Source organism: Scaptodrosophila lebanonensis, unplaced genomic scaffold, assembly GCF_003285725.1.
Source record: "Scaptodrosophila lebanonensis strain 11010-0011.00,11010-0021.00 unplaced genomic scaffold, SlebRS2 tig00000080-arrow-pilon, whole genome shotgun sequence".
Classification (NCBI taxonomy): Eukaryota; Metazoa; Arthropoda; class Insecta; order Diptera; family Drosophilidae; genus Scaptodrosophila; species Scaptodrosophila lebanonensis.
Genome location: NW_022060561.1, coordinates 2,994,904 through 3,022,262, shown reverse-complemented (window position 1 = coordinate 3,022,262; position 27,359 = coordinate 2,994,904). Strand labels below are relative to the sequence as shown.

General features: G+C 34.9%; 4 protein-coding genes across 4 annotated transcripts; 2 read left to right on the top strand and 2 right to left on the bottom strand.

Annotated features, from left to right (window-relative positions):
- The first annotated feature begins 1,016 nt into the window (after positions 1–1,016).
- Positions 1,017–1,665, top strand: LOC115625963 (NHP2-like protein 1 homolog). The gene is made up of 2 exons (XM_030521206.1): positions 1,017–1,130; positions 1,196–1,665. The coding sequence occupies exons 1-2, from the start codon at positions 1,128–1,130 to the stop codon at positions 1,574–1,576; spliced, it is 384 nt and encodes a 127-aa protein (XP_030377066.1). The 5' UTR covers positions 1,017–1,127; the 3' UTR covers positions 1,577–1,665.
- A 345-nt stretch (positions 1,666–2,010) lies between these two features.
- Positions 2,011–17,133, top strand: LOC115625824 (protein pelota). The gene is made up of 5 exons (XM_030521014.1): positions 2,011–2,527; positions 2,589–3,310; positions 3,379–3,571; positions 11,928–12,034; positions 16,400–17,133. The coding sequence occupies exons 1-5, from the start codon at positions 2,487–2,489 to the stop codon at positions 16,513–16,515; spliced, it is 1,179 nt and encodes a 392-aa protein (XP_030376874.1). The 5' UTR covers positions 2,011–2,486; the 3' UTR covers positions 16,516–17,133.
- Positions 6,001–9,943, bottom strand: LOC115625825 (myb-like protein F). The gene is made up of 3 exons (XM_030521015.1): positions 9,807–9,943; positions 6,335–6,714; positions 6,001–6,219 (listed from the first exon to the last, which is right to left on the bottom strand). Exons 2-3 carry the CDS (start codon positions 6,688–6,690, stop codon positions 6,132–6,134), a joined length of 444 nt encoding a protein of 147 aa, XP_030376875.1. The 5' UTR covers positions 6,691–6,714; positions 9,807–9,943; the 3' UTR covers positions 6,001–6,131.
- A 2-nt stretch (positions 17,134–17,135) lies between the features above and the next one.
- On the bottom strand, positions 17,136–19,502 carry LOC115625822 (pescadillo homolog). The gene is made up of 5 exons (XM_030521013.1): positions 19,348–19,502; positions 19,029–19,262; positions 17,872–18,970; positions 17,571–17,812; positions 17,136–17,500 (listed from the first exon to the last, which is right to left on the bottom strand). The coding sequence occupies exons 1-5, from the start codon at positions 19,363–19,365 to the stop codon at positions 17,204–17,206; spliced, it is 1,890 nt and encodes a 629-aa protein (XP_030376873.1). The 5' UTR covers positions 19,366–19,502; the 3' UTR covers positions 17,136–17,203.
- Positions 19,503–27,359: the final 7,857 nt, after the last annotated feature.

Below are 27,359 nucleotides of genomic sequence, written 5' to 3'. Positions count from 1 at the left end.
ACAGGTTACAGCTCTCATTGCGCGCCACAATAAGCTCCGAACTAGTCACATACGGTAGAGTGCACAGTAAATTTACGACAGATTTAGAATTTAGTTCTGTATAAATTCACGGGGCACCACTAAAATGTCAAAAGAAAACAATATGGCTACACCACAGAGCTTATTCTGACGTCACACATAAAGAGCTTGGAATAACAGTCCTGCGCATTGCCATACCTTCTAAGTTCTTTGTACTCTGCAGTCAGAACTGGGGCTATTTCGTTTCTTCCGCAGGCAGCAAATACGAGACTCTATCGCGGGCTTTTTCTCACTGCTTACTCGAGCATTACTAATAAAGAGAGCTCTGCCAGATTGAATCCACAACAATTTAAGAGCGTTTCGACAGACTGATTCCACAACAATTTAAGAGATTCTTTGCCGATTGTTTTTGTTTTTTTTTCTTTTTTGCAAAATGTATCAAGTAAATACCCATGCATTAAATAATAGGTGGTAAGCAAAAAGAATTTATAGTTACGTAGCCGAAGTGGCAGCCATATAAAAGGAATATACTATTAAATTCTAAGTAATTTATTTACGTTATTTTTTTATTTTTAATCGCTATAGTTCTGATATACAAATGTTTGGTATAAAGCTTCATTGGTTTTTTACTTTATAAGCCCTAAATTTACATTAATAATAGTGTTGTAAGTGGTGCGCAAACACACAGAAACGAATTCTACTGCACAGCTGACGGATAATATTAACTGCTAGGGAGGTGAGTGCCAATTCGATATTTGATATATACTTGTTTAAGTATCTAGTTCACCTCACTTTGGTGTATTTGGAATTTAAAAGTGTCTTTTGGCCATTCGTTTATTAGTTGCATTAAGCTATGAATGAAAATAGGTTGCAGATAGTAATTAATATTAATAGAATATGAGATATTACAGAAATATGTAGTTTAATTTGAAATAGCATATCGATATGTTCACATCGGGAGTATCGATACCGCATCAACAAGGCAAATGCTCATCTCAATGCAAAACGCACGTGTATTCGTTTTCTTACTGCCCTCAGTGAAGCAACTAGCCGAGAGGTTGCATTTTGTTTAAACTCATTTACACAACTAATTAAAAACAAACATCAAAATGGTGAGTGTATTTATTAATTGAGCTAGTGTGGAGTGAAATTATAATTAAATTACATTCCCAAACAGACCGAGGAAGTCAACCCGAAAGCATTCCCCTTGGCCGATGCGCAGTTGACATCGAAGATTATGAACTTGCTGCAGCAGTCACTTAATTACAACCAGTTGCGCAAAGGAGCTAACGAGGCCACAAAAACGCTGAACCGTGGCATAGCCGATATTGTAGTGCTGGCCGCAGATACGGAACCGATTGAGATCTTGATGCATTTGCCGCTGCTGTGCGAGGACAAGAACGTGCCGTATGTGTTTGTCCGTTCCAAGCAGGCATTGGGACGTGCTTGCGGTGTGTCCAGACCCATCGTGGCCTGCTCCGTCACCACCAACGAAGGCAGCCAACTCAAGTCGCAGATCCAATCCATTCAGCAGGAAATCGAAAGGCTGCTAGTTTAAGCAAATTTAAGACGCAGTTTTAAGGTACAACATGTACAAATTGATTTAGAAGAGGTGTAAACGTAAATAAAACATATTTTTCATTTGAATTGCTATTTAGTGACATTTGATTGCATTTTGTGTTGAAATTTGCCATTAAACGTTTAAGAGCACGTTTTTTTTTAGTGCAGTCTCTAGCGGCGCGCGTGCTATTGACTCATCGATTTGAAAACGCGCGCTACCACCTCTAGCCGGTAAATAACGTAAATAAAGTACGTATTGCTCGCGCAAGCTGTAAAGTAATTTATACAAATAATGCTTTGTTTAGTGCAATACATGTTCATTTATAAGAATTTGCCAAAGTGGTGCTCAAATTCAGAATGTAATGAAATTACATTCCAAAAATTAAAACAGAAAAGCAATCATTTCTTTATTTTGTCGTGCGTAGTAAGTGTAGCAGGGACTCAAACCAATGAAAAATTCGCCGCCCAAGGCAAGCACCAGAACGAACAGGGCTAGTAATGGCACAAACCAAATAAAATAAATAATAATAAAATATAAATAAACGCATTTACAAATCAATAAAAAAAAACAACAACTACACTTGCCGAAATTTAAAAAACATTTTTAAAACTATAGCTTGTGCAAAGGTTCAAAAACAACTTTTTATTTGCGATATACACGCGACCATCGCAGTTCGATAAATATCGATTTTTTTAACGCATCGAGACATCGTTTATGTTTTATGCCATCCACATTAAAATTTTTTTGGCTGCCACACTATCGTCAGCAGCTGATGAGCAACAGCGACAATGAAAGTTTATCAAGAAGCACGCGAATTGGTGCCATTGTTAATATTGCAGCTTTAGGGCGGCGCGCCCGTCCATAATAAACATAAACAGCCACATCTTCGCAAACAACAACAACAACCATGAAATTGCTGGGCAAATACGTGGACAAGGGCATGCAGGGGTAAGAGACATGTGAGATCCCAATCCTTTATCTACCACTAATATCTCCTCTCGTTGTCTAGCAATGTTGTTCTCGTGCCGGAGGAGCCGGAGGACATGTGGCACGCCTACAATCTGATAGCCGAGGGCGACAGCGTGCGCAGCACCACCATTCGCAAAGTGCAAAACGAGACAGCGACCGGCTCATCCACCAGCAGCCGTGTCCGCACCACCCTGACCATTGTCGTAGAAAACATCGACTTTGATACGCAGGCCTGCGTGCTTCGGTTGAAGGGACGCAACAGGGAGGAGAATCAATATGTCAAGATGGGCGCCTACCACACACTCGACCTGGAGCTGAATCGAAAATTTGAGCTGCGCAAGCCAGAATGGGACACCATTGCCTTGGAACGCATAGACATGGCCTGCGATCCCACACAATCAGCGGATGTGGCCGCTGTAGTCATGCAGGAGGGCTTGGCGCACGTCTGCCTTATTACAGCCAGCATGACGTTGGTGCGCAGCAAAATCGAAGTGTCCATACCTCGCAAACGTAAAGGCTCTGTGCAGCAGCACGAGAAGGGCTTGGCCAAGTTCTATGAGCAGGTCATGCAAAGCATTCTCCGGCACGTCAACTTCGACGTTGTCAAATGCGTGCTGTTGGCCTCGCCCGGCTTTGTGCGGGATCAGTTCTATGATTATATGTTCCAGCAGGCCGTCAAAATGGACTATAAGGTGCTGCTCGAAAACAAAAGCAAGTTCATGTTGGTGCACGCTTCTTCGGGCTTTAAGCACTCCCTGAAAGGTATCTATTCCATATCTTCTAAGTATATAGCTTCGAACGTTTAATGATTTATGTCGTTGTACTTACAGAGGTGCTGCAGGATGCGGCTGTTATTGCCAAAATGTCCGATACTAAAGCTGCCAGCGAGGTAAAGGCACTGGAACAGTTCTATATGATGCTGCAATGCGAACCAGCAAAGGCTTTCTATGGCAAGAAACATGTGCTGGCTGCCGCCGAGGCTCAAGCTATCGAAACTCTGCTCATTTCTGATAATCTATTTAGGTAAGTGCCAAGCCTACTCTTTAAACTTATTGATAGCCAACATGTCGATACTGTACTGAATAAGAAACCGGGAAGGCTGGGTCCTCCCGACTATGGCTTACTGGCCTCTAATTGTATGAATATAATACCTTAACACATTCGGAAGTCATGGGCCATGGGCGAAATTATTATTCCATGATTTAATTCTTTTTAATGAAGAAAAACTAAAGCCCATAAATAGCACTTAACTCCTAAAAATATCGAAAAAAATTAATCTTATAATACCTCGACTGTTATATCATTAATATCGGACTTGTAAGGTGACGATTTCTATAATTCTACTCTTATATTGTTCATCCGCTTTATTATGTACTTATTTTGAGAACACCGTTTTAATAAAACAGCTTGTAGTTTCACAGTTTTTTATGGAAAAGGGTTGACCGGGAATATTTAATCTAGATCGTATTTTCCAAGACCATAAAGTTTTAATATTCAGATTTTGTGGGGATAAACGTAAAAAAATGTATGAATGAATGCAATGAACTATACAAAATGCTTTCCGACTCGGAATTAACTGGTTCCAGGGATCCTTTCTTTATTTCATCGAAATAAAGAGATACAATTTCCTTATACCGAAAGTAACATCTTCAATTGAAAATAAGCACTCAAATATGAAGGCGAAAAGAGTGCTGAGTGTTTGTTGGTGGGACTGGTATTCCATTTATCTGAGGTGTATGGGTACCATAGCTTAACGCAATCGGATCTGCGTAGACCTGTCGTGGTTCGTTCATACCTGAAATTATTCTTTGACGATGCATTCTACGATCCTTTTCTTTGTGATGAAGTAAAACAATAGCCCAAAAATAGCACGAGAGTCCTAAAAGGAGAGAAGGAAAGAAATTAATCGTTTTAAACCTCAACTATTATATATTATTAATATCACATAACTTACCACAATCGGTTAATGTTATTATTATTGGTAAAATTATTAACGCTCAAAGATTAATATTATATTCATCAAAATAATATCGAACTAGAGTAGAATCGCTATTCCAGCTACATACTTGTATAACCAAGGCCCAAGCAAATATTTCAAGAATTTCAAAGAACAAAACGTATACAGATATATAGAACTATATACATACTATATTGGCTTTAATATTTTTCACTGAATTGTACCTTAAGTGTCCCGATAATCAACAATGCTGAGCAAACTAAACATAAGCATGCTATGAAACGATAAATAGGCGTAACAAACACAAGAGATGGAAAGATTATTGGAAGTAAATAATCTACAAATGATAACTCTCCGATTGTAACTACTCTAATGCTTATGTCAATACAGAAACAACATTTTCGCGACAGCTTCAATTAATTACAAATCCGTTTATACTCGCCTGAGCTACTTATTTACCCGCAGTATTACGTATTTCTTTTTAGAGAAAAAAAATTATGCGTGTAGGGCTTTAATGATTCAGCTTGTGAAATTGGAAAAGAGGGTTTAAGGGGAATATTTGAAAAGAATTTTAAAATTAAGTACAATTTTTAACAGCAATTATTTACGGGAATCCGAAATCTAACTTCTCTATTTTATAGAGCTGGATTTTTTAATGCCACAATTCCGTAGTTCACAGATCCTAACCACAGTGATGTTTTTATTTTTAAAGAAATAGGTTATGCGGGTCCGGCCTAAATGATTCACTTTATAGAACAGATGTTTATAATAAGAATTGAACAGAAATATTTGTAAAGAGTTTAAAAATAATTGAGTTCCCCCCAAAAGGAATATACTTAACGGCAAATCCGAAAACCAAAAGGTTCAGTAGCTTTTACTGTAATTTACTAAATTATCTTCTTCTCCAGCACTTCCACATCGTCACGCAACATTTTTCTATCTATAAAATGAAGAAATAGTAACAGAGTCTCACTAACTAACTGTAAATATAGATTTTCTGCTCAGTTAGATAACTAAGAGTAGCTTATACCGCAAGCCACAAAATTTGCTCTCTTTTTTTCCACATCCACATATGTATTCTTCGCAAGTTTTGCTCAATTTAGCCATTTAAAGAAAGCGGCACGTCCAATGTTAATTATTTGATTGCCCCCCAACCGTGTATATGCTCATGATCAAGGTTGTTTCGCCAAAGTCTACAAAGTCTACAGAGGCACACACATGCGGAGACAGGCGAGTGGAAATACAACGATAGTCCAAAGAAGGCAGACGACGCGGACGCCTTTTTTGGCCGCCACATTTGTTTTGTCTGTTCTGTTTACTTTTTGTTGTTGCTATTGATGTTGTTGTTGTTGTTTTTAATGTACCCCACAGCTCCGTTTACATTTTTAATGAGCCGTTGAAATTCCACTTTATTGCTGCTATTCTATTCACACAGAAAAATTTATATGCAAAATGCGTGGCGCGCAATTTAATTAAGTTTTATTGCGCTAAGTTTAATTTATTTATTTACTTTTTCTTAGTAGCTAGAAATTTTTTGCAAAAGTTGCTTAACTTTATGATTTATTTTTTAGCACATTTAATCAGTCCCAAAGTGAAATTGTTGTGAAGGCAACGTTTTTGTTTTTCTCAAAAACTATTCAAATCGCACGTCACCAATGTTGTTGTTGTTGCTGCTGCTGAGTTGTTGTTGCTGTTGCCCCAACATACTTGATTGCTGTCGATTGTTTCGCAATTTGTAATGCAAAGAAAACGAAAAAGTTAAAAATACGCCTTTTTGTTGATAACGACGACGACGCCACAGAAATTTCACAATTTATGATTTGATTTACCATTTGTTTGTGTTGATTAGTCTGTAGTTGTTGTTGTTGCTGCCACTTCGTTGTGGTTGCTGCTGCTGCTTCTTTTGTTGCTCGTTCCATTGATTCTTCAGCTGTTTCTGTTGCGCCACAACATCATCTTTGCTCTTGCCCCTGCAGCCCCTACTCTTTAGGGCTCTCTGCTCTTCCAACTGGCTTTTGTAGTAATCGTTGAGCGTTTCGCGCAACGGCAAGAGGCGTGTAGAAGAATTGGTCGAGCGGCAATTTCTGTACTGATGGCAGGGTGAAGATATCTCCTCACAAGGTTGCCACTGTGTGATGCAGATTCCGAGCTCGGATATGATATAGTCGGGAGTTTTGGTGATCATCTTGGTAGCACAACAATTTGGGAACTAAAAGCGGAAAATAGATGTACACTAAATTTAAATTTGCTGAGTTAAGTTTAATTTATTTTAAATCATCTTTAAAATGTAATTAAATTACTATAATCATAGTTCAATTTATCATGTACATTAAATGCTTTGTTTCTTTACTATATAGCAGCATATATGATCGAATCAATTAAGAAATTTCTTATCATCTCATAGCATTTCAACTGATCTTTTAGCCATATTGTAATAGAGAAACTCAATTTTCTCACGTTTAATCATTTCAACCAAATTCCAGTCTTGCCACCTTTATTTGGATGAATATTCATAAATAGTTTCAAGCCAAGTTTGGACGTCGTCTCGCTGAGCTCTTTTTATAGAGCTTGCTTGTAGTTACTTGACCAGAATTTAAATTAAAGTCGCAATAATTGTATCTAAGGCAAGTGGGACTTGACCCACACCCCTGTCGTTCTTACATTTCTTTCTGGTCCGGCAGCTTCAATGCGCGCTAATTATTAACATGGGATGTGTGGGCGAGAACAACAAATACCAGCAAGTAACAAATAAGGAATGCTTATTTATTAAATCGCACCGTTTATGGCTGGCAACAATCTATTGCTGCTGTAGTGGACAGCATTTAAGCCTTCGGCTTCTTTGATTGACAAGCCCCTTCTCTCTTGCACGCCATCTCCCTCTCTCGCTCCCTTTCTCTCCAACAACTTGGCCACTTACAATCCACACACACACACACACACACTGACGATGTAATATGATCCACTTTGCCACAATCATATGACAACTTATGCTTGTTTCAGGCCTGAAAGACTTCTTCTTTAATGCATTAACCCCACACCCGCTCTCTTCGCCCCTCCAGCACTCTTCACATGTGCGGTTCTCTGCTGCTCATTTGACTGCGACTCGTTCGAACGACGCGTCGCTGCGTTTTCTTGCTGTCCATATGGATTTCAGTTGTTGGTTTTTTACTCGCATTTTATTTTATCGGTTCAACCAGTTTTTCTAGTCTTTTGTTTTAGGGCGTTTAATACTACACGTATGTATGTTTTATGCCTCAAAAACGTGTCCCCCTTTTTGGTTGCCAGCTTTTTGCAGCTGCTTTTTAGCGTGCATTTGTAAACATTTTGTTTAAAACAATTGTTGCTTTGCATTTATGGCGCCGTCTCTTTGTGTTGTGTAATGTTATGGTTTTTTCTTTTCTAAGACGTTCCGTTGGGCAAGAAGTGAATGCATTCAAAGCATTCATAAATCAATCTAAGCTGTGTACGACTCTACTTATTTGACAACGAAACCACTTTAGAGCTATATTTGAAGCAGACTAATTTTAGTAACCAATATTGGTATAAACAGCAAGCGTTGAATTGAAAAATTTCAAGTATACTCATATTTTAGATTCTATAAAATAACAGACAAAATATAGTACATAAAGCTTTGCATTATAAATGATTAAATTGAAGACGAAAATAGAGGTTATTGTAAGAATTTAAAAAACTGCAGAATGCCCCAACAATCATTGATAGAAATAAAGTTTATTATATAAATAACGACTTAGTATTTCAAAGAGCTATCATTTTTGAAGCAATTTCCTATAATATTTTCGAAATTATTATTTATTTATTCCTAAAATTCTTACATTTAATTGTGAAAAAAGAACTCATGCTTTAAGAAAACTGTTTATAAAAAATATTGATTAGTTTCGATTTTGCCAAATAAGAAATTACGATTGAATATCAAATATAAAAGAGAGGGATAAAAACTTTTGTTCATCAGTGTAGTAAGCAAAATACTTAACCCGTATTTAGCCTTTTTTGATGCTTAACCATCATTTAAATCTGCATACATTATACATTTTATGTTGTATTCTATCATTTGTATTGTTTTAGAAAACATGCAGGAATTATATGTTTCTGAATATCTTTCATTTTACTTGTAAAAAAAAGTAACCTATAGCACTAAGTTAGCAAATGTAAAATTGTAAATGTTGGGTTTAACAAATCCAAACTATTAGTGTGAAATTGTATCTTTTTCAATGTTTTACTTTATTCGATTTGTTTATTTTATAAACTCGTAGAAAATAATGTGGGTGTGTAAGCTTTCCTATGGAGGCCCCTGCTGGGTGCTCGATTAATCTTATAAACGAAAAGAATCTGGGAGAGTATGTGTGGTTATCCCGTTTTTCAAAGTTTGTTGCTGCACGCTATGAAGAGAATGATCTCTTAGCAGAATTGAAAGAAACGAAGATAATTCGCAAACAAGGAACCTAATGGCTTAAAAAATCCCTCAAGTAGGTTTTTCATTTCACAGCTCATTCATACATACATAAATACATACATACATACATATGTATATGAATTGAATTCCCATGATTGTCATGCATTGATTAACACAAACCACAAAGTTAAAATCAACACACACACAACCGAGACACTCACGGCGCACTTTACGGTACAAAAATTTCATTGCCTCTCTTTGTTGATTTTAATGGTATATCTGGAGAGGTCGCCATACGCCTCCGCACCACCTTCGCACTACCTGCATGCCGCGACTTTCACCTCGTGGCGGCTAATTCCATTATAACAATTGATTTCATTGTGCAATCATTGTCACGCAGCGACAACAACAACAATGGCCATGCACACAGTTCACGTCATCTCCGCAGTTTGCGGTTTGTGTGTGTTTCTTTTTTTTTTAATTTTATGTGCAATAAGACACTCTCAGATACACTCAGCTTCAATTCACAAGCCTAAAATTCATGTCAGGTGGCTGCTGCCGCTGCTGCTGCTTCTGCTGGTGACTCAAGCTCAGAAATTCCAAAACGCCGATGTTACCTTCTCTCTATGCCTATCTGCTTATTGGTTTGAGAGTGCGAATGTGGGGGGAAGGTGTGCTCAAAAAATGCCAACACGCATAGTTCCCCTGTGGGGTTTGTTTTTCTTTTTTTGCCTTTCTTCTCTCTCTGTTTCTTTTTTAAGCCGTTTTGCACTTGACATGCTAGTTTGCCGGCTTGCAGAAGAAGAAGAAGAGAAGCAAATAAAAAGCTTGATTGAGCGGAAGGGGAAGAAGAAACTTTCACTTTGTCTTTGCACGGGCAGTCAACGCACCTTCTACTTAAGATTTTTGTACACTCTGGTTTTCTTTTGCCTTGCCTTGTACGCTTGGCAACCCGTTCAAAATGTTTATTCTTATTGATCGGCTTTTATTCTTCCTCTTCGGTTTCGCTTCTCCGAACGTGTGCGCGTCGCAAGAAAGCCGCTTTGCAACTAATTCTTCCACACATAGACCGCCAAGACCATGACGACGCTCTCGCCTCGCGCACTCTCTTCAATGCACGTGCTGTGGAACGTATTTGATGCCATACATCAGAGTGGCCAGCTTAGCTATTTTCCCGCCAGTTTTGGGTGTTTTTAAAACGCAAAGAACATTTTACAATTGCTGGGGGGAGTTAAAAGTTTTTTACTATATTATTTTGTAAAGTTACAAGCATACATACTAGGTATGAGTAACTGATTAGATTTGGCCTAATTTTTTGTTTTACCTATAGTATTTGTAGTATTAGTATTCATAGAATAATTATATACACCTAATTCTGTTTTTACACGGTCTTTTTTTACATGATTATGATATAACTCGGTTTGAAAATTAAAAATTTCATATATATATATTTATAGGGTGGCACATAAAAGTGGTGGAAAAAGAAATATATGGAAATCAATAATAGAGTAAATTTCTTCCTTCTAAGCATAGCTTAAACCTTATGTCAATCTTCTCCTACACCAATAAAATGGAAATGATATTAAAGCTTCATCAGCTTGGTACCAAAAATTATCATTTGTTCAGCTGTTTCTGGCTTCTAGCCTTATTTGAACTGGCAACACTGCCACACATAGCTTCCACTTGGCGCACACAGTTAGTTTCCATTTTATTCAAATACATTGATCGCTCGCGCTCTTTCGCAGTAAATAAGTTTTCATGGAGCTCTCTGCTCTCAGTTTGGTATTTCGCTCTTCAAGCCGCATTTTTTCGTTAAACTTTTTATTTATTTTATTTTTTGCTGCTTTCTGCTGCTTGCCAACATCAATAAAAATGATAATTGAAATTTTTTTACCTGCTCTGATATGAATTGAAATTGTTGTTGGGGCGCGTTTTTAATGGTTGGAATTAAACATTTTTGTTAAGGTTTTTGAACTGCATTTCTACTGCCGGCTGTGTTTATTGTATTTGCAAAGATCATAAACGCCCAATACTTAAAGACAGTTTTGTGGTTTATAGTACTAGTATATGTGTTGGCTTTTAATAGCAATTAGCTCACCTATATTGTAACCTTTGTCCGTCCCCGAGCAGAGGTGGGGAGGTGCACCCACAATTTCCAGTTTCGTCTGGCACCCTATGTGGTATATAATACAATACATATGTGTATATTGTATATAAGTATATCATATGTACTCGTCTGTATCTCATTGCCCCTCACGTGCTGATGATTAAGCGCTGAGCAATTTTTATTGTCTGTTGTATAATTTATATTCAATTTTGCAGTATCATGTTAGTTGCATTACAATAATTATTCCTATTAGTTTATAGAGCTTTTGATCGTCAGTTTTTTTCAATGCTACTTCAAGGGTTTCCTACCAATGCGATTTATTTATAAGCCAGAGTATTGTTTAGTTAGTTGCTCAGACCTAACTATTACTAAGTAGCCTTTATAAGAAGTTTTCCCAACTATGCATGTTTCTTTTATTTATAAATACAATCAAACAATAAGAAACAGCAATATCTTTATAGATCTATCTATTACTGACATCCCTTCATAGTTTATCTTTGTATCATAAATTCTTTTAAAATTCCATAAACCTCTTTCGTTGAAACGTTTGAAATTATAACTAATAGTTAAGGAATAAGTTGAATCGTTGAAACGTTTGAAATTATAACTCAAATCGTTGAATCTTAGTCATGATATTTAAAAACTCTATAAACCTCTTTCGTTGTATTGTAAGACAATGGTGCAGATAAAATAGAATCTTAGGATCCAAGACTGTGTTCTTTAAGATTTGGTGCTGTGGATTTATATATTTCCATAAACACACTATACTGATAAATATTCTGTTCTATCTTATTTAATCGTGTAGCTAATCAGTTATAATTTTATGTTTTAATCTTCTTTTGTGTTATCAATAAAATATGTTAATTTCTATCTAATGTTTAACCTAAAATTACTTCATTTGCAGATGTCAAGATGTTAATCTCAGGAAAGAATATGTTAATTTAGTTGAGTCGGTGCGTGATGCTGGCGGTGAAGTCAAAATATTCTCCAGCATGCACATATCCGGTGAACGTAAGTACCTTTCACTAAAGTTATAATCACACATCATCTCATTCATCATTTTCATTGAAATATATATAATTGGTAGAGCAGTTTAGAAAACAAAATAGATAATGCCTTTTTAAATTAGTGGGATTTGGCTTTTCTTTTATCACCACTTATTGTATTTATCAACAGCTTTACTTAACTTTACCGATAGCCTAAAATTTATTGAAGTTCAAGAGCAAAGTACAACTCAGAGCTATCAGTAATTACTCATATTACTACTTTCTATATCTATAATTTAATTTTTCATCAATTTGTGTCCAAACATAATAATCAAAAATGGAAATAACACTCGATTTCTAGCGCTTTTGAAACTTTTAATTATATATTTGTTTTAAAATATGCTCTATATTTCGAGTATATAAACTATTGTTTCTAATAGAGATATTTACTTATTATTAATATGTAGTTCAATATCTGTATTGAAATTGAAGCCCATTTTGTTGAAATATTTAAGTATTTTTTTGTGAAAACATATTTGATATTTTGATCAAGCGAACTAACAATTCTTTTTGTTTGATGAAGCAAAGATCAAAGATCTGTAGAGAACCATCAGGACATGAGTCAAAAACAATTTCTTTAAGCTGTAAATACACATATGACTTGGAATCAATTCTCGATTTACTGAAGATATTTTCATGAATCTTTTTGTTTGTTTGTCCTTGCGATCCAAGATCTGTAGAAAACCATCAGGCCATGCTTTAAAAACAATTTCTTTAAGCTGTAAATACAGATATGACTTGGAAACAATTCTCGATTTACTGGAGATATTTTCATGAATCTATAGAGTAGCTTACAAATGGACTTAGTTGTAATTTTCATAGACAGCTCGTTGCTTTGGCAATAGCTCTGAATTATTTCGTGTTGCGATTCCTATGCCCGATTTGCATTTCAATGCATGCCATGCGGCCTCCCATACCCCCCTCTGTCTAATGACCTCGTTAAAAGCGCTATTTTTAAATGCCTCGCGCATACATATTTCTTGGTGCTGTTGTCTTCATGGAGGGGTCTCCCGCATGCAGCGCGTTTCAAAGTCCACCCAACAGATTCATAAATGCTCGGCTAGATCTGAATGTGCCTGAGAGGCTGCCGCCAAAGTGCATTTTTAGCGACACTTTCGCTTTCGTTTTAGTTTTCGTTTAGTTTTGTTTTCTTTTTTGATCATCTGCAACCAAACAATCAAACTTAATTTGTTTTTGTTGTTTTAAATTAAAATTGCATTTCGAAAAGGGCTTTAAATAGCCACGTTCCTGCACTGCCCTGCCTGCTTGGTAAATGAGTCACGAGCTGACTTAATTATTTAGCATGATTTTCGTTTTCCGTTTCTTGCCTTCTTTTTATCAATTGTCTGCGAGCTGCCAACACTTTTGGGCAATACGTGTGTGTAGTTTTTTTGTTATTAAAACAAAAAAAATAGGTCGTTGCAGCTAAAATAGCAACACATTGTTTGTTGGCTTACAACACCACTTAGGCCGCTAGGAATAGAGATATTTCACACACACACACACAGAATTAATCATTCAAAATATTTGGCAGTTGTAGCTTTAGCTTTTTAAAGTTTTTTTTTAACAGATTTTGTAGCTTCGTAGTGGGTTTTATCTAAAATCAATAATTTCCGAAAATGTTTCAGAGTCCTAACTGGTTATAATTAAAGCATAACCTGTGCTTCCACAATTTTTATTTAAACCTGGCTATAATTGATTCCTAAACTATATTAAGAGCTGAATGATTAATTTTGATTTAGTTTGAATATATGCTTTAATAGGGTTTACAATAAATATTTAGAGAAATCCCAATAATGATTGACATTTTTGTTAAATTATTAATTTTGATCCAGTATTAATGTATGTTGTACTAGTTTTCCAAATCTAGATAGTTTTACTTTTGAAAAATGTGCTGTTGTTGGCAGAGTCTAAAGGCTTTAGAAAAGAGTTTCAAATCGTCATGTTTTCAACTGTTTAAACCTGTCTACAAACATCATCTCAAGACTTATTAATCTAAATTATAAAATTGTAAACAACCTTTGATGCAATAGTGTCAGCAAATGTTTTTATGTAGACAGAGATTCCAAAAAGGTTTTTAAAAGACTGTTAAACTGTTTAAACCTGTCTACAAACATCATCTCAAGACTTATTAATCTAAATTATAAAATTCTAAGCAACCTTTGATGCAATAGTGTCAGCAAATGTTTTTATGTAGGCAGAGATTCCAAAAAGGTTTTTAAAAGAGTTTGAAAGACTTTAAATGGTGTTAATTTTAAAAATGTACTATAACCAATTCTCCCACAATATTCGTTTATCCCTGTCTGCATTTATAATCTTAATTCAATGATTAAATTAAATATTCATGCCTTTCATGAACATGCTTGCAATATCTAAATAGGAAGAGTCTATAAACAACTTTCTAAGTCTTCAAGTGCTTCGAACTTAAACATATTTCGTGATCAATTTTTCCGCAATATTTGTTGAAACATCTCTACATTGATCATCTGTGGAAAAGAGTGCAGAGTGGAAACCCCTTCCACCACATCTTGCATTTTACTGGAAAGCACTTCAATTCTTTCATCATACTTCAAGTGTATTCCAATACTGCAGTGTTCCTCCCTCACACGTCTCGCTATACACATATATATTGTATATATTGTATATATTTGCCCAACCCGACAATGCTGGCTTATCTTTGTCGCGTTTCCTCCTCAAGTGCTTTTTTTGTGTCGCTGTTTACAGAACATTTTAATCAGTTTTAAATTATGTAAACAATGCACAATACGAAAGGGGTAAACAAATTTGTTGCTTGATTTGAGTTTTGCGAGAAGAGAGGCGTAGCAAGAAATTGCGGTTGATGGGTTATGAAGCGATCTTTCACAGCTCCCATCTAATTGTTAAGCCTATGTTAAGGCAGTCAAGTTGAATGTTAAGTTCAACTCGATGAGCTAATGGGCCTTGAATGTAGCAATTGCTGCAACGCCTACTTGTGCGATACTTATGTATCTAGATATATATTTTATGCTAAATATGAAAAGGTGCATTGATTTGTTGTTACTCGACTTGTTGGCCTGGCCTTGGGCAAGAAATAAAATGCAGCAGCAGCTGCTGCACGGATTAGACAGTGAATAAGCGCTAAGATGAAAGCATTGGGATGAAAATAGTTGATTAAAATTGAGAAGCGATTAAAACTTGATGATCTAGCAGTTCTTTTCTTGCTATTCTATTCTTTTAGAGTGCAAATAATTGTTGTTAACTTTATTTTTCTTACAATGAAGTCTTTGATGAAGATGAACATAATTGATTTAAACTGAGTTGGGATTTAAGTTCTAATCCTCTATTCTATTCGTTTAAAATGCAAATTTAATTCTTAAGATTGAATATTAGAATAGTATTATAATATCCTTTTAGTTAAATAGTTGTTAATAATATTACAAAAAGATTTACTTAATTGATTTAAATTGAGTAGAGATTTTATTTTATTTTTTTATCTCTATTCTATTCGGTTCGAAAACAATTTAATCTGTGTTTTATTATTGGTAATCTGATAGCAGTTATTAACGTGGGTTTTCTTACGATTGTAATATAAGAATAATATCTTATTAGCTAAAGAGTTGTTAATAGTTAAAAGAATAAGACTGTCTGTAAGAGTGTTTAGTTAATTAAGTCTTTTAATACTACTTTGCTTTTAACCTTAATTGTTAGTAATAATTATAAAAGTAGCTTTAAACATTAAATTATAGCATGGTTTTGGAAACTAAAACCTAGTTCAATTAGGCTGTCCTTTAATTTTAGAATGCTTCTTAAAAACTAGAAATAAGAGTTGAATTTTTATTTCGGTTATCAAAACGTTTGGAGACTAAGCATATGGCATTGGTTTTGAAATTGTTTGTTTATGAAAATAAGTAAATATTTGTTTACTTTAAATAAAATAACATATTCTTCGTGAGATCTACTAGACAAAAAGTTTGAGATTTAATGTAAAGTGTGCTTCAAATTATCTATTTTTTATCACAAAAGAGACATTCTAACAAGTCATCTTCGTTTGCAAAGCTAATATCCAATTTGGTTCCAGTAAATTACTTACCGGTTTGTTGTTGTCTATTCACAAGGCCATCATCTTTCCAATCCTCACTCGATCATCTATTTAGTGACTTATCGTTTCGTTGCCGAAATTGAAAGTGAAAAGTCTTGAAATATGCTGAAAATGTGAAAATTGTGAAAGCCCATCTTTACATCTCACTCGCTCCATTAACATTTTGTTGGCGAAACAATTGGAAGTGAAAGGACTCGAAAGGACGTGTTTTAAGTTCGAAAACTATATTCGAGAACTATATTTTCTTTGCAGAGCTCGCACAGCTAACTGGAATAGCGGCTGTCCTCCGATTTCCTATGCCCGAACTGGAGGATAGCGACGACGACGATGATGAAGATGGTGCGGCAGGTGGAGACGATAGCGACTAAGTGGAAATGGAGAAACCAAGCATTTTTCAACAATAACAAAACAACACCAACAACATTAACAATAACAACAAAAACTTGTCAACTGCAATCAGTGTATAAAAAACAAAAACCAGCACTCGACCTATTTAAGTAGCTTGAGTTAAAACAAATTCTAAGAATTGTATATTAAATAGGTACTACTTCTGACAGACTTGGACTGTGGCAGGGCATATACAATACTATATACAAGTAATTTTTTTAAGTTTAAAACAAATACATAATTGTTTAAGTGTCTGAAAATCTAGTTAAAATTATAAGGTGTTTCAACAACAAAAACAAAATTTAATGTGGCCAAGCAACAGAAAAGGAAGGAAATAATATACTTAAACATTAAACAATAATTGGAAACTAACAACAAAACAAAACTAAACAAAAGTGTTCAATGCGCCGAGTGCTTGCAATTTGATTTGCTCTCTCCTTGTTTAAAATAAAATAATAATATTTTAATTGATTCGCGTTTTGTTGTACATTTTTAATACAATTTTTTATACCATAAGTTCGTAAATGCTGCGCAAAACCAATTCATTAATTGTTCATAATTTTTTATAAGTGAAATAATAAAAGCGAAGAAAAGCCAAACATTTCTTTCAATTTCATTTTTATTGCAAAGAACTTTAAACGTAGGCTTAGACTTATAGGAATAGGACGCCTATTTGCTGCTAAGTTTGGCTGCCGATGCAGCAGCGGTAGCCGCCGCCTTACGTGCCTCACGCTTTGCCGTCTTCTTGGCCTCCTTGGCGGTGGCTTCGATGTTGCGACGCTTCTTCCGCAACAGCCATTCCTCCTTCTCCTTGGACTGTTTTTCGCGTATCAGCTTTCGGAAGAGATCGCGATGGCGCGGCTTCACCATTCGAGCCTGCAAGCGATGCTCGTCCACCTCCGCCTTGTGCACCTGGCGTTTGTTCACCTTATGGACCTTGCCCGATTGAACGGACATTTTCTGTTGCTGTGAGTGAAGCGAGAAGCAGAGGAAAAAAGTTAATATTTATATGCAGCCGTGTAATAAAATCGCTTACTTCTTCCAGTTTTCGCTTTGTTTTTGGGTCCAACTCTTCTTCCTCATCGTCTTCTGCCTCCTCGTCATCCTCATCTTCATCGGAGGGCACTTCTTCGTCTTCTTTACTGACACCATCGCGACCACCGTACTTCTTATCCTCGATATTCTCATCGTGAAAGGCGCGTTCAAGCTGTGCATCAAGCAGCATCTGTTCTGCCTGCTCATCGGCAGCTTCTTCCTCAGATTCATCGTCACTTTGTGCTAAAAAAGTAATACACAGTTAATAATTAATTAAGCAGTAGTGCAGAAATGTTGCTCACCATGTGTCTCGATGAGTGATGGATCGTGCAAGGCCCTCTCCTCGGGCGGTATGTAAGCATCGCGCTTGGCATCGACGAATGGCGACAAATGTGGCGGCAGAACCTCGCCCATGAAATATTTATTTGTGGGCAGTAGCTGGCGCTGATTTACACAATCGAATATCCATTGCGGCTGAATGTAGTCTCTGGAGATGTACTGTTTCGTTAAGCTGGGCCTGTCCACAATCTGATGTGTGATGGTCTCATCGGCTTCGTCGAAGGTGGCGCCGGCAAAGACGGTGGAGTCCCATGACACTTTGCCGCCAAAGGAGCGTATGATAATAACCAGTGGCTCGCGTGGTACCTCGCGATTTATGTAGAACTTCAGACCCTTGAAGAGAGTGCGCAAGCGTGCCACCTCCTGTGCATCCTGTTTCATTTTAATAATGCGCTTCGAGTCACCATCCTGCTCGAGCAGCTCCATATCAATGTCCGGGTCCTCCTCATCCTCCTGCACTTTGTCTGTGCGCAGCAGCTCGAAATTCAGCGCAGCTATGCGATCCGAAACGAATGTAGACTCATCTTTTAAAGTCTCTGGGTTGTCCTGCAGCACGCTGCTGGGAAACTGTGGTGGATAGGCCATGTTGAGGCCATGATAGAGACGGAAATTGACAAATCCGAGCATAATCGTATAGAATTCAACGAATATCGACATGACTTTGAAGTCAACTTCATGCTTCGACTGTGGCTTAAAGGGATAGTAGTGCGGCACAATCCAAGTGACCTTCTGGCCCTTTATCTCGGCTTGGAAATAGTAGCCCTTGATGGAAATGAAGACCTTGCGCAGCGACTTTGAGGCAATCAGATAGTGCAGGAACTCAATGGTCAGTCGTCGGCAGAGATTGGACTGCTCCCGCGGTATCAAATGCAGCGAAGGGAAGGTGCTGAAGAGGAAGAGCAGCGTCAGACAATCGTCCAGATCCTTGAGCGCATCTATAAACGTTGGATACCGCTCCTTCACTATGTGATCGAGCTTAATTTCTGGATACAAGGCTAGGCGGCGTTTTAAGTTGCGGAAATCCTTGATGGCGCGGTCGCGGCCCGTTTTCTTGGCAAAGATCTGCAAGGCATAAATATGAGTAACAATTCGAAAGGTTTTCTTTTAGAAAAACCCTCACCTTGTAATCACGCAGCGTCCACACAATGGGCTCGTGCAGGAGGAAGCGTATGTCCTTCGCATGATACAGAATTTTTATCTCCGACGAGCCTTTCTGTGCGCGACGCCTGTGTTTCGGTTCGCGCGGATAGACGCCCTTGAGAATGCACAGGCGGCGAAAGTCATTCAGCGATATCTGCAGCCTTCGTATAGCCGTACGACGGCTAATGTACTGGGTAGCCTCACCGGACTCGTACTGCGCAAAAAGTTGAACAAAATGTAAAGTTACTGTGAAAATGAGAGGGACCTAACCTCATTTGCGTTATTTGTGTGTTGCCTACCTTGTTTGGACGTCGCATATTCGCTAAATTGTGTTGTGCAGCTGTTTAGTAAGTGAAAGAGTACTGTTTTCAAATTCCACCTTCGCGTTTTTGGTGAAAAATGTAATAAAATAAAGCACGCACAGCACCAAAACACACGTTTCTGTGTTGTTGGTCGCGTGGAAAGGGTAGAAGAAGAAGAACTCAAACACGAATGCCATTCACATGGAATGATTGTTTGACAGCTGTGTGTTTTGCCGGCCAGGGCTGCCAAACTACTTATGACTGTGAGCTTTTGTTAGGGAGCGTTGCGCGCGACTGCCCATTCATTCAAAATGCAATTCGAGATGCTTTTGGATAACTCATTTTATTGAATTTGTTTTTATTGTTTTATAGGTATTGAGAAAATAACATACAGTCTAAGTTTGTTGTATTATATAATATTCGTTATATATTATGTATTTAGTTTCAACATTAACTTCATTTTTTTTGTTCGCAATATGCTAATTGCAATTCACTGCTTTACAATAATTTTGTTGTTAATAACAAAAGTTCATTTAACGGCCCATTTACTTAATTCGTTTGCTGCGGCTCCGCTACAATTCAGCTATTTAACGTTTTATTTTCGTTTTAGACGCTCGTGTGTGTGTGTGTTTATTGTTTATATGTTTGTTTGTGTGTTTATGCTCTTTTTTAAGCGTTTGTTAACATTGTTAAATGTATGTATGTATGTGTGTGTGTGTGTGTGTGTGTGTGTGTGTGTATGTTGCTTTTGTATATTTCACCTAAATATCTAGTTAACATCTTATTGGGTTTTCTGCGGCTTAGATTCGTTTTGATTCACATAATTGTTGTTCCGTTTCTGTCTGTTTATTTGCGCCTCCTTCAAACATTATTATTTTTACTTGTTTACTTGTATATTGTGTGTGCCAGCCATATTGAAATTGACTATTTATTTGATTCGTATTCGTCTGTTAATGCAGTTTGATGATACCCTCTTGACCAGATGCGAGCGCGTCATATGATGTTACATATGTATAGTATGTGTGGGAGGTGATGGGCGTTGGGCGTTGGGCGTACATACATATGTGTCTGTATAAAATCTAAATGGTATTTTATTTAACTATACTTATATAAAGTAAATAACATGTTTTCCTCTGTTTATAAATTTTAAATTTCATAATTGCTGTATTATGCGATACAGTGCTGCTGCTTTATATTCGAATGTGTTCGTAAAGTAAAGCCCAAATCTTAAGGCAGTCCATGTCAGTAATCAACAGGTGCTTGCTTGTTTTGCTTCGTAGCTCTGTAGATTCCAATAAGTAGCCGGCGACGCATCGGAGCAAGCTTTGGATCGTTGTCGTTTCAAGTTACAAGAGTTTTAAAGTAAAGCAACGTCTTTCAAAATTGAACTGTTCCCTAACCTCTGGCTTACAAAATACGGAAACAAGTGTTGGGAAAATGTTGGAAAATGTTTAAACAATTGAAAAGAGATAAAGTGGACTTTTGAAAATTTATAAACAGGCAGGCCACTGCTCATTTGGTATTAATTTATGAATTATTTGTATAAATGATTTGTACAATCTTATGTGCTAAAAGCGTATCAGTTATTAAAATTAACTTTTTTTTATTATAATACTCTCTTGCTCACTATTAAATTAATTACTAATTACATGCACAACAATCTATAGATTTGTTACAATTGTCCATTCAAGAAAACAAACATGTGTGTGTGTTAAGTAAAAAATTGTACAACAATTTAACCAAACAACACAAAATCATTGGTGGGTAATGGAATTTTATTACACACGACGGCTATATATTTATTTTTTTACGTACTTCGTATCCCAAACGACGTTACACCGAAAATCGTTAACCAAATTGGCTAAAAAACAAATACAAAAAATTTCTTTGCCACATGCTACAATATATTGTTGTTGTTTTTTTCCGCCTATTTAAATAATAAACGCATTGTCGTTACATATACATACAAATTTGAAAACGCTATAAAAACTTTAAATTAGTCTACCAATATGTTAACTATTACTTTTTACTGGATTTTCGGTTGTTGTTGTTGTTATTCTTCTTCGTCTTTTTCTTTTTATTTATTATTTATATTGTTATGGCATTAAAATATTTGTTTATTTAAAACTCAGAATAAAGTTTCGAGCGCAAATTTATACAGCGGCGTGGGCAGACAGACAGAGGCTGCCCGCTACGGCACACAGCTGGAGCCGTTAGGTTGGCAGCCCAGGCCGTTAGTTTTAAATTTCGATTCGACTTCGTTTTTTTTTTTTGAACCAAGTATTCGCTTTTAAATATTTATTGTGTTTTGCAACGGACGCAACTTGAAACGTGTAAGTATATCATGCATATGCGCACTTAATTATATATATATATATATATATATATATGTATATATATTGTACATAACATTGCGGTTCGTATTTATTTAAAAAAAAAGAAAAGAAATTACGTTTCTTGCAACTGTTTATATGTGTATATGTATGTAAGTACGCAAAAAATGATATACATAACTACGAGTACAATAATATATCTATATATTGTATATATATAGGTATATGTATCTGTCTTGCCTTTTTAATAATCCATTATAAAAGTTAATATATGTATTGTATATGTATATCTATGTATGTATATATATGTATATATATAATATTTAAAGCTGAAATTAATGATTATGTGCTCGTTTGTTCGTACGTTTGTTGGTTTCGATTGTTTTACGTGATTGATTTTAAGGCTTCCCAACACTATTTGAGCTTCAACTGCCGCTGCAGTGTGCAGTAACGCGTGCATGTTTCAGCCTCGAGATGATTTTTAAAAAATGAGCCGGCTCTGTGTTTGCTAATTTGTTTGTTTTCTTTTATTTTTTTTTATAAAAAAGCCAATTCGTTGCAAAGCTAAATTATAATTTCTATTGTTCATACTTACGTACTTACTGTAAGGAGCAAAGAGATATTAAAACAATTTCTCGAAACTCAAAATTTTGCTTCAACAAAATTAGCAGACACAAGTAATTGTACGCGTGATGAAGTTGTTGTTTTTTCTTCTTTTTTCAGTTTAATTTCAAACAATGATTTTTATTATTAATTGTTAAATATTTTATAAAGTATATATAGCATTACTATATGTATTAGTTTTATTATGAATTTTATCTTCTTTTCATCATCAATTTTATTATACTTCTTGTTACTGTTATGAACGTTTTACTAATTTCTCAACAATTTTTTTTTAGTTTTTACTTTTTACGCAATTATTCAACTTTTTAAAAATCTATAACCATAACAATTTTATATATATATTTTATGTATATATATATATATATAATCATATATATTTATATTAAAGCGAGAATTCTACGACCACTCGACGTGTGTGCGTTTGGATTTTATTTTATGTTTATGTCTTGTTATTGTTTATTTAGTTTTTTATTAATGGCGTTAAGAGGAGGAGAAGTGCGTGTATGTGTGTGTTTTTGTGTCTTTAAGTTAATGATTAATGATCGATCGATGCCTAAATGAGACTAGCTAACTAGTATTGTTTATTGCTTTGTTGCCTTAGCATTGCATTTGATTTTGATTTTTGTTAACATTTCGCTGCATGTTTTGTACTGCGATTTAGGGTTAGGTCCTTGAAACAGACCGGAAATGTTGTATTAATGCATGAGAGGAGTAGTTCGTAGTCCTAGAGTTTGTACTTCGAGTGTACAGTGTTCTTATCTCTAAGAATAGAGAGAGAGGCGCGCGATATGTATCGAATGTTTGTGAGTATGTGTGTGTGGATAGAGTGTGGCGTGTGTCGGTGTTGGGGTGCTGCTTTTTCCTATCTTCAGTATGTGTGTGTATTTATAAATTTCTCGTATATATTTAGTATGTATGTATATGCATTATTTAAAGTTAATTTGGAAGATTATTGTTTAGTTAAACGTACAGCTTGTATAAAAGTTTAAGTTCATTTTTTTTCTTTTTCATTTCATTTGAATTTGTTCTCGTCTTCTTCAAATGTCTTTGGAAGCTGTCAGTTAGTGTTATAAGTTAAAGCCTGCTCTAGAATTGTAATGCAGCGAGCATCTGAGACTTAGAAGAGTTCGAAAGACTCTATATAGAAACTATTTCGTGTGCAGTGCGGTCTGGGAAGGTGCATTGAAGAAGTTGCTAAACAAAATTCCTAAATGTAAATAAATAGGTGAGAGTTTTCACCATCATTTTATCTGAATTAAAGAATATTGAACACTTTATAGTTCAAGAATTTCTTTCATTGTTAGAAAGAATATTTATTAAAATATTATAGATGTACGTATTTAAGCTAAATTTGTTTATGTTTTCTAAACAATGTTATATTAAACGTGTAACAAGAATTGTTTGATTAGAAATATGGAAATTGGAATTTCAGGAACCATTTGTAAAACATTTTAAAGAACGCTTGAAGTGTTTCTGCCTTAAATTTAGCGAGGAAACATGTTTTTCCTTTAGAAATTTGTATTTTCAAAAATAATAATGTTCAATTGATAAAATTTTTAAAATGTTTAAGAAACATTAGGAATGGGAACCAGAATTTAAGGAATTATATGTATTATATTAGAATAGAAAAGTAGGAGTTTTCATGAACATTTCTCGAAACGTTGAAGAAAATATAAATTGATTAAAATTACTATTAGAATATTTTAGATTAGAAAATGTGAAATTTTTTCGATATCTTTGCACATTTGTAAATAAGTATTTGATCATAACTTTGGAGAAGCATACTCTTTTGGAATATGGAAATAGGAAATTTGTAGAAATACTTCTTTAAAGTTTTATAAGAACTTAATTTTCGATATGAAATCTTGAATCTATATCTATATTAAAATCAGAAAGCCCACAATTTCAGGAATACATTTCAGTGTTCTTCATTGAATTTGTGGAAATCTTGAAATGCTTGGAATACTTGTATTTAAAAAAATCTCAATTAGGAAAAAATGAATGAATATTGAGAAACTTTTGATTTATTTTGAAGTCCTTGGCAGACAGCACTGTTCACATGATAGTTTTGAGGATATCTAGAGCGTAAGTTCCATGGTGCATAGTTAGTTGAGGGTGTGTGGGTTTGGGTGTGAGGGTGTGTGAGTAAGTATAGGATTGGCATTGCATGAACAAAGCATGACGTACGTAGTATGTTGTTGAACTCTATATATGTGTGTATTTTTCGAGTTGAGTTTCTTTGTACAATGCATTCAGAATCGTATTGGTATTGGTGTTCTCTGTATTTATAAATTTGCATGTCATAACATTTCGAGTTAATCGTATTTTTAATGCTTGTGTGCCATTTGTTATGCACTGCACCCATGGGGTGTACGTTCATTTGCTCTTGTTATTATTAAATAGATGTAAGTTGTGTGTGTAATACATACTATACTATATATATATAGTTGCATGTATATATATATATATATATATATATATATGTATGAATATTGTGTGATGGTTTCCCACTATATACGACTGGCTGGCTGGCTGGCTGGCCGGCCGCCGTTTAGCGATTTGTTGGCCGTGCTTTTTAAATATACAGTTCGAATTTGTTAAATAGGCGTATTATATATATATATATATAGGTATATGTATATGTATGTATGTAGTATATAAAGTTAAGTCACTGCCACTAGTTTGTTATTTTTGGTTTCTCATGTAACTATGCTTCTCATTGCATCGTATGAAAAATTATTGCTTTCTGTTCTGTGTTTTGTGTAATTTTGTCATTTCATCAATTTGTCAAATTGTCAATTCGTCAATTCATCAGCTTCAACTTTCAACTTCAACTTGCGAGCCATATGCAAACGTTTGAATATCAGTTAGATATATGTATTTGCCTACTTAAGTTATAGTAGCATATATGTACTTTATGTTTTTTCTTTATATATAAAATATATATATTTATATATATGTATGCTTTTACGTTAAATGTTCAATTTGCTTCGACTTCTTTTTCTTGATTTTTTTTTTTGTAAATTTTTTGTTGCATACTATAATGCGGTCACTTTTTTCGAGTTTTTTTTTTTAATGTTAGTTTAGAAAAATGTTTACGTACTTCTAAATAAAGAGAGCAAGTTTTTTGTTTAAATATTTTTGGTTGTTGTTGTTTGTTGTTGTTGTTATATAATACGTATGTTTATATGCTCATATATATGGGGGAGGTTTTTAAGCAAAAAAGTATATGAAATTATTTGTGTTCTTTTTTTCGTATTCGTTTTCATTTTTGTGTTTTTGGTTTTGTTTTTCTTTCGTGGTTTAGTAGTCTATCATAAATATTGTTAAATTTAAATAACTGCACCTTTTACACGCCAACAATAATCATAATCATAATAAGTTATAAAGGTATAATCGATCATCGTGTTAAAATTATGGCAAATGCTTAGCAAAATTTATTAAAGTAGGTATTTCTTTTGTTACTTTATTCTTTTTGTTGAGTATAGTAGTTAGCTTACTAGAAAGTTTTCTTTCCTTCTTCATCTTCATCTTCTTCTAATCTCTGTTCATCTGTTCTCTTCATCTTCTCATCCCGTTTTTCATTCGCAAATTATCACTTAATCAATATAGGTAGGGCGATATAGGTATGCCGTGTGAGTATGTGTGCGTGTGGTATATAAGTGTTCATACTCGGTTATATATTTATTTTGGTTATTAAGTTAAAACAACTTGGTTGTAAAAACTAGGGAAAGAAGTGTTTTAGTATAGCCTTGGAATTGCTGGAGAATTTCGAATTTAGAAAAAGATTATGCAAATAAAATACAATACTTAATACAAATTTGTGGCTTTGTGTGCTGGGCAGATACACAAATACATTCTATATGAGCAATAAATAGTTAACAAAAATATTATTATTCTTTCAGAAACACTCTTAGCACTTTCTTCTGCAATAACTATGTATTTGTCTAGCAGAGTACATATTTTATTTAGGTATTTATAAGGCGCGGTATTCTGCTGCTTAGCTGATATGAGTATTGGTAGAGCCTCGTTTGCATTTTCTACACCTATACGCTGCCTGTTTGTTAGTTTTGTAGAACGCATACAACGAATCATTTGAAATTCATTTGAGATTTCAATTCCCAGATTTACTTTAAAGGTTAATCTTTAAAATTTGTAGTGCTGTTAAGCGAATTAATGTATTTATATCATAATTTTGTTGTTGGTTTTGTGCAAATCATAAATTTCCTTTGGTGTTGTAAAACTATAATTTGAATAGATTCATTATTTATTTATTACAAAAATTAAGTTACTGTTATTATTATTTATTCATCTCCCTTTAAGCAACATATTAAGACAGATTTTTTGTTGTTAATTTTTAATAATTGGAGGCAAATAAATAGCTAAGAAAGTCAGCCCAATTTTTCGTCTTGTACAAGAATATAACGAATCCATAGTATTGAAAAACGACATATCGAAATGATAGAAATTTAAATTAAAGTTCGGTTGATTTTTGTTTGAACAAATATAAGAATAATGTAGAGCACATGTCCAATTCTTGGTGTTGTGTTATTATTTCTTGCCTTTCGTTTCATTAATTCAAATATTTTTCAATTAAATAAGAAACCAAGTTAGATCTTTAGATTTCTTAGTGTTGGAAAATTACATATTAAAGCATTGTATCTGCAATTGATGAATTTTATTGGGACTCATCTTATTATTCATATCATTCGTTGTATCGTTGCACATCCCTGCTGGAAGCTGGAATCAATAACAAATTAAAGCTATTTAGTATATCAGATATATTCACAAATTCATGTTTTGCAGCATTCATTCGTGCTTAATCGTTTTTCTTGTGGACGCTATTGTTCCAGCTTTCCATCATTAGGTTGCGCATAAACGTAGGTAGGCATCAGAGGGGTTTATAACTAATAGGTTTAGAGTACTGTTGTCATATTGTAGAATTAAGTATGCCTGCTGCCCGACACTTAGCCACGAAACTGCTTAGGTTAATTTTAGCTTTTGCCTATTATATAAGGTGCATGTGCCAGAAATATTATCATTATTATTATA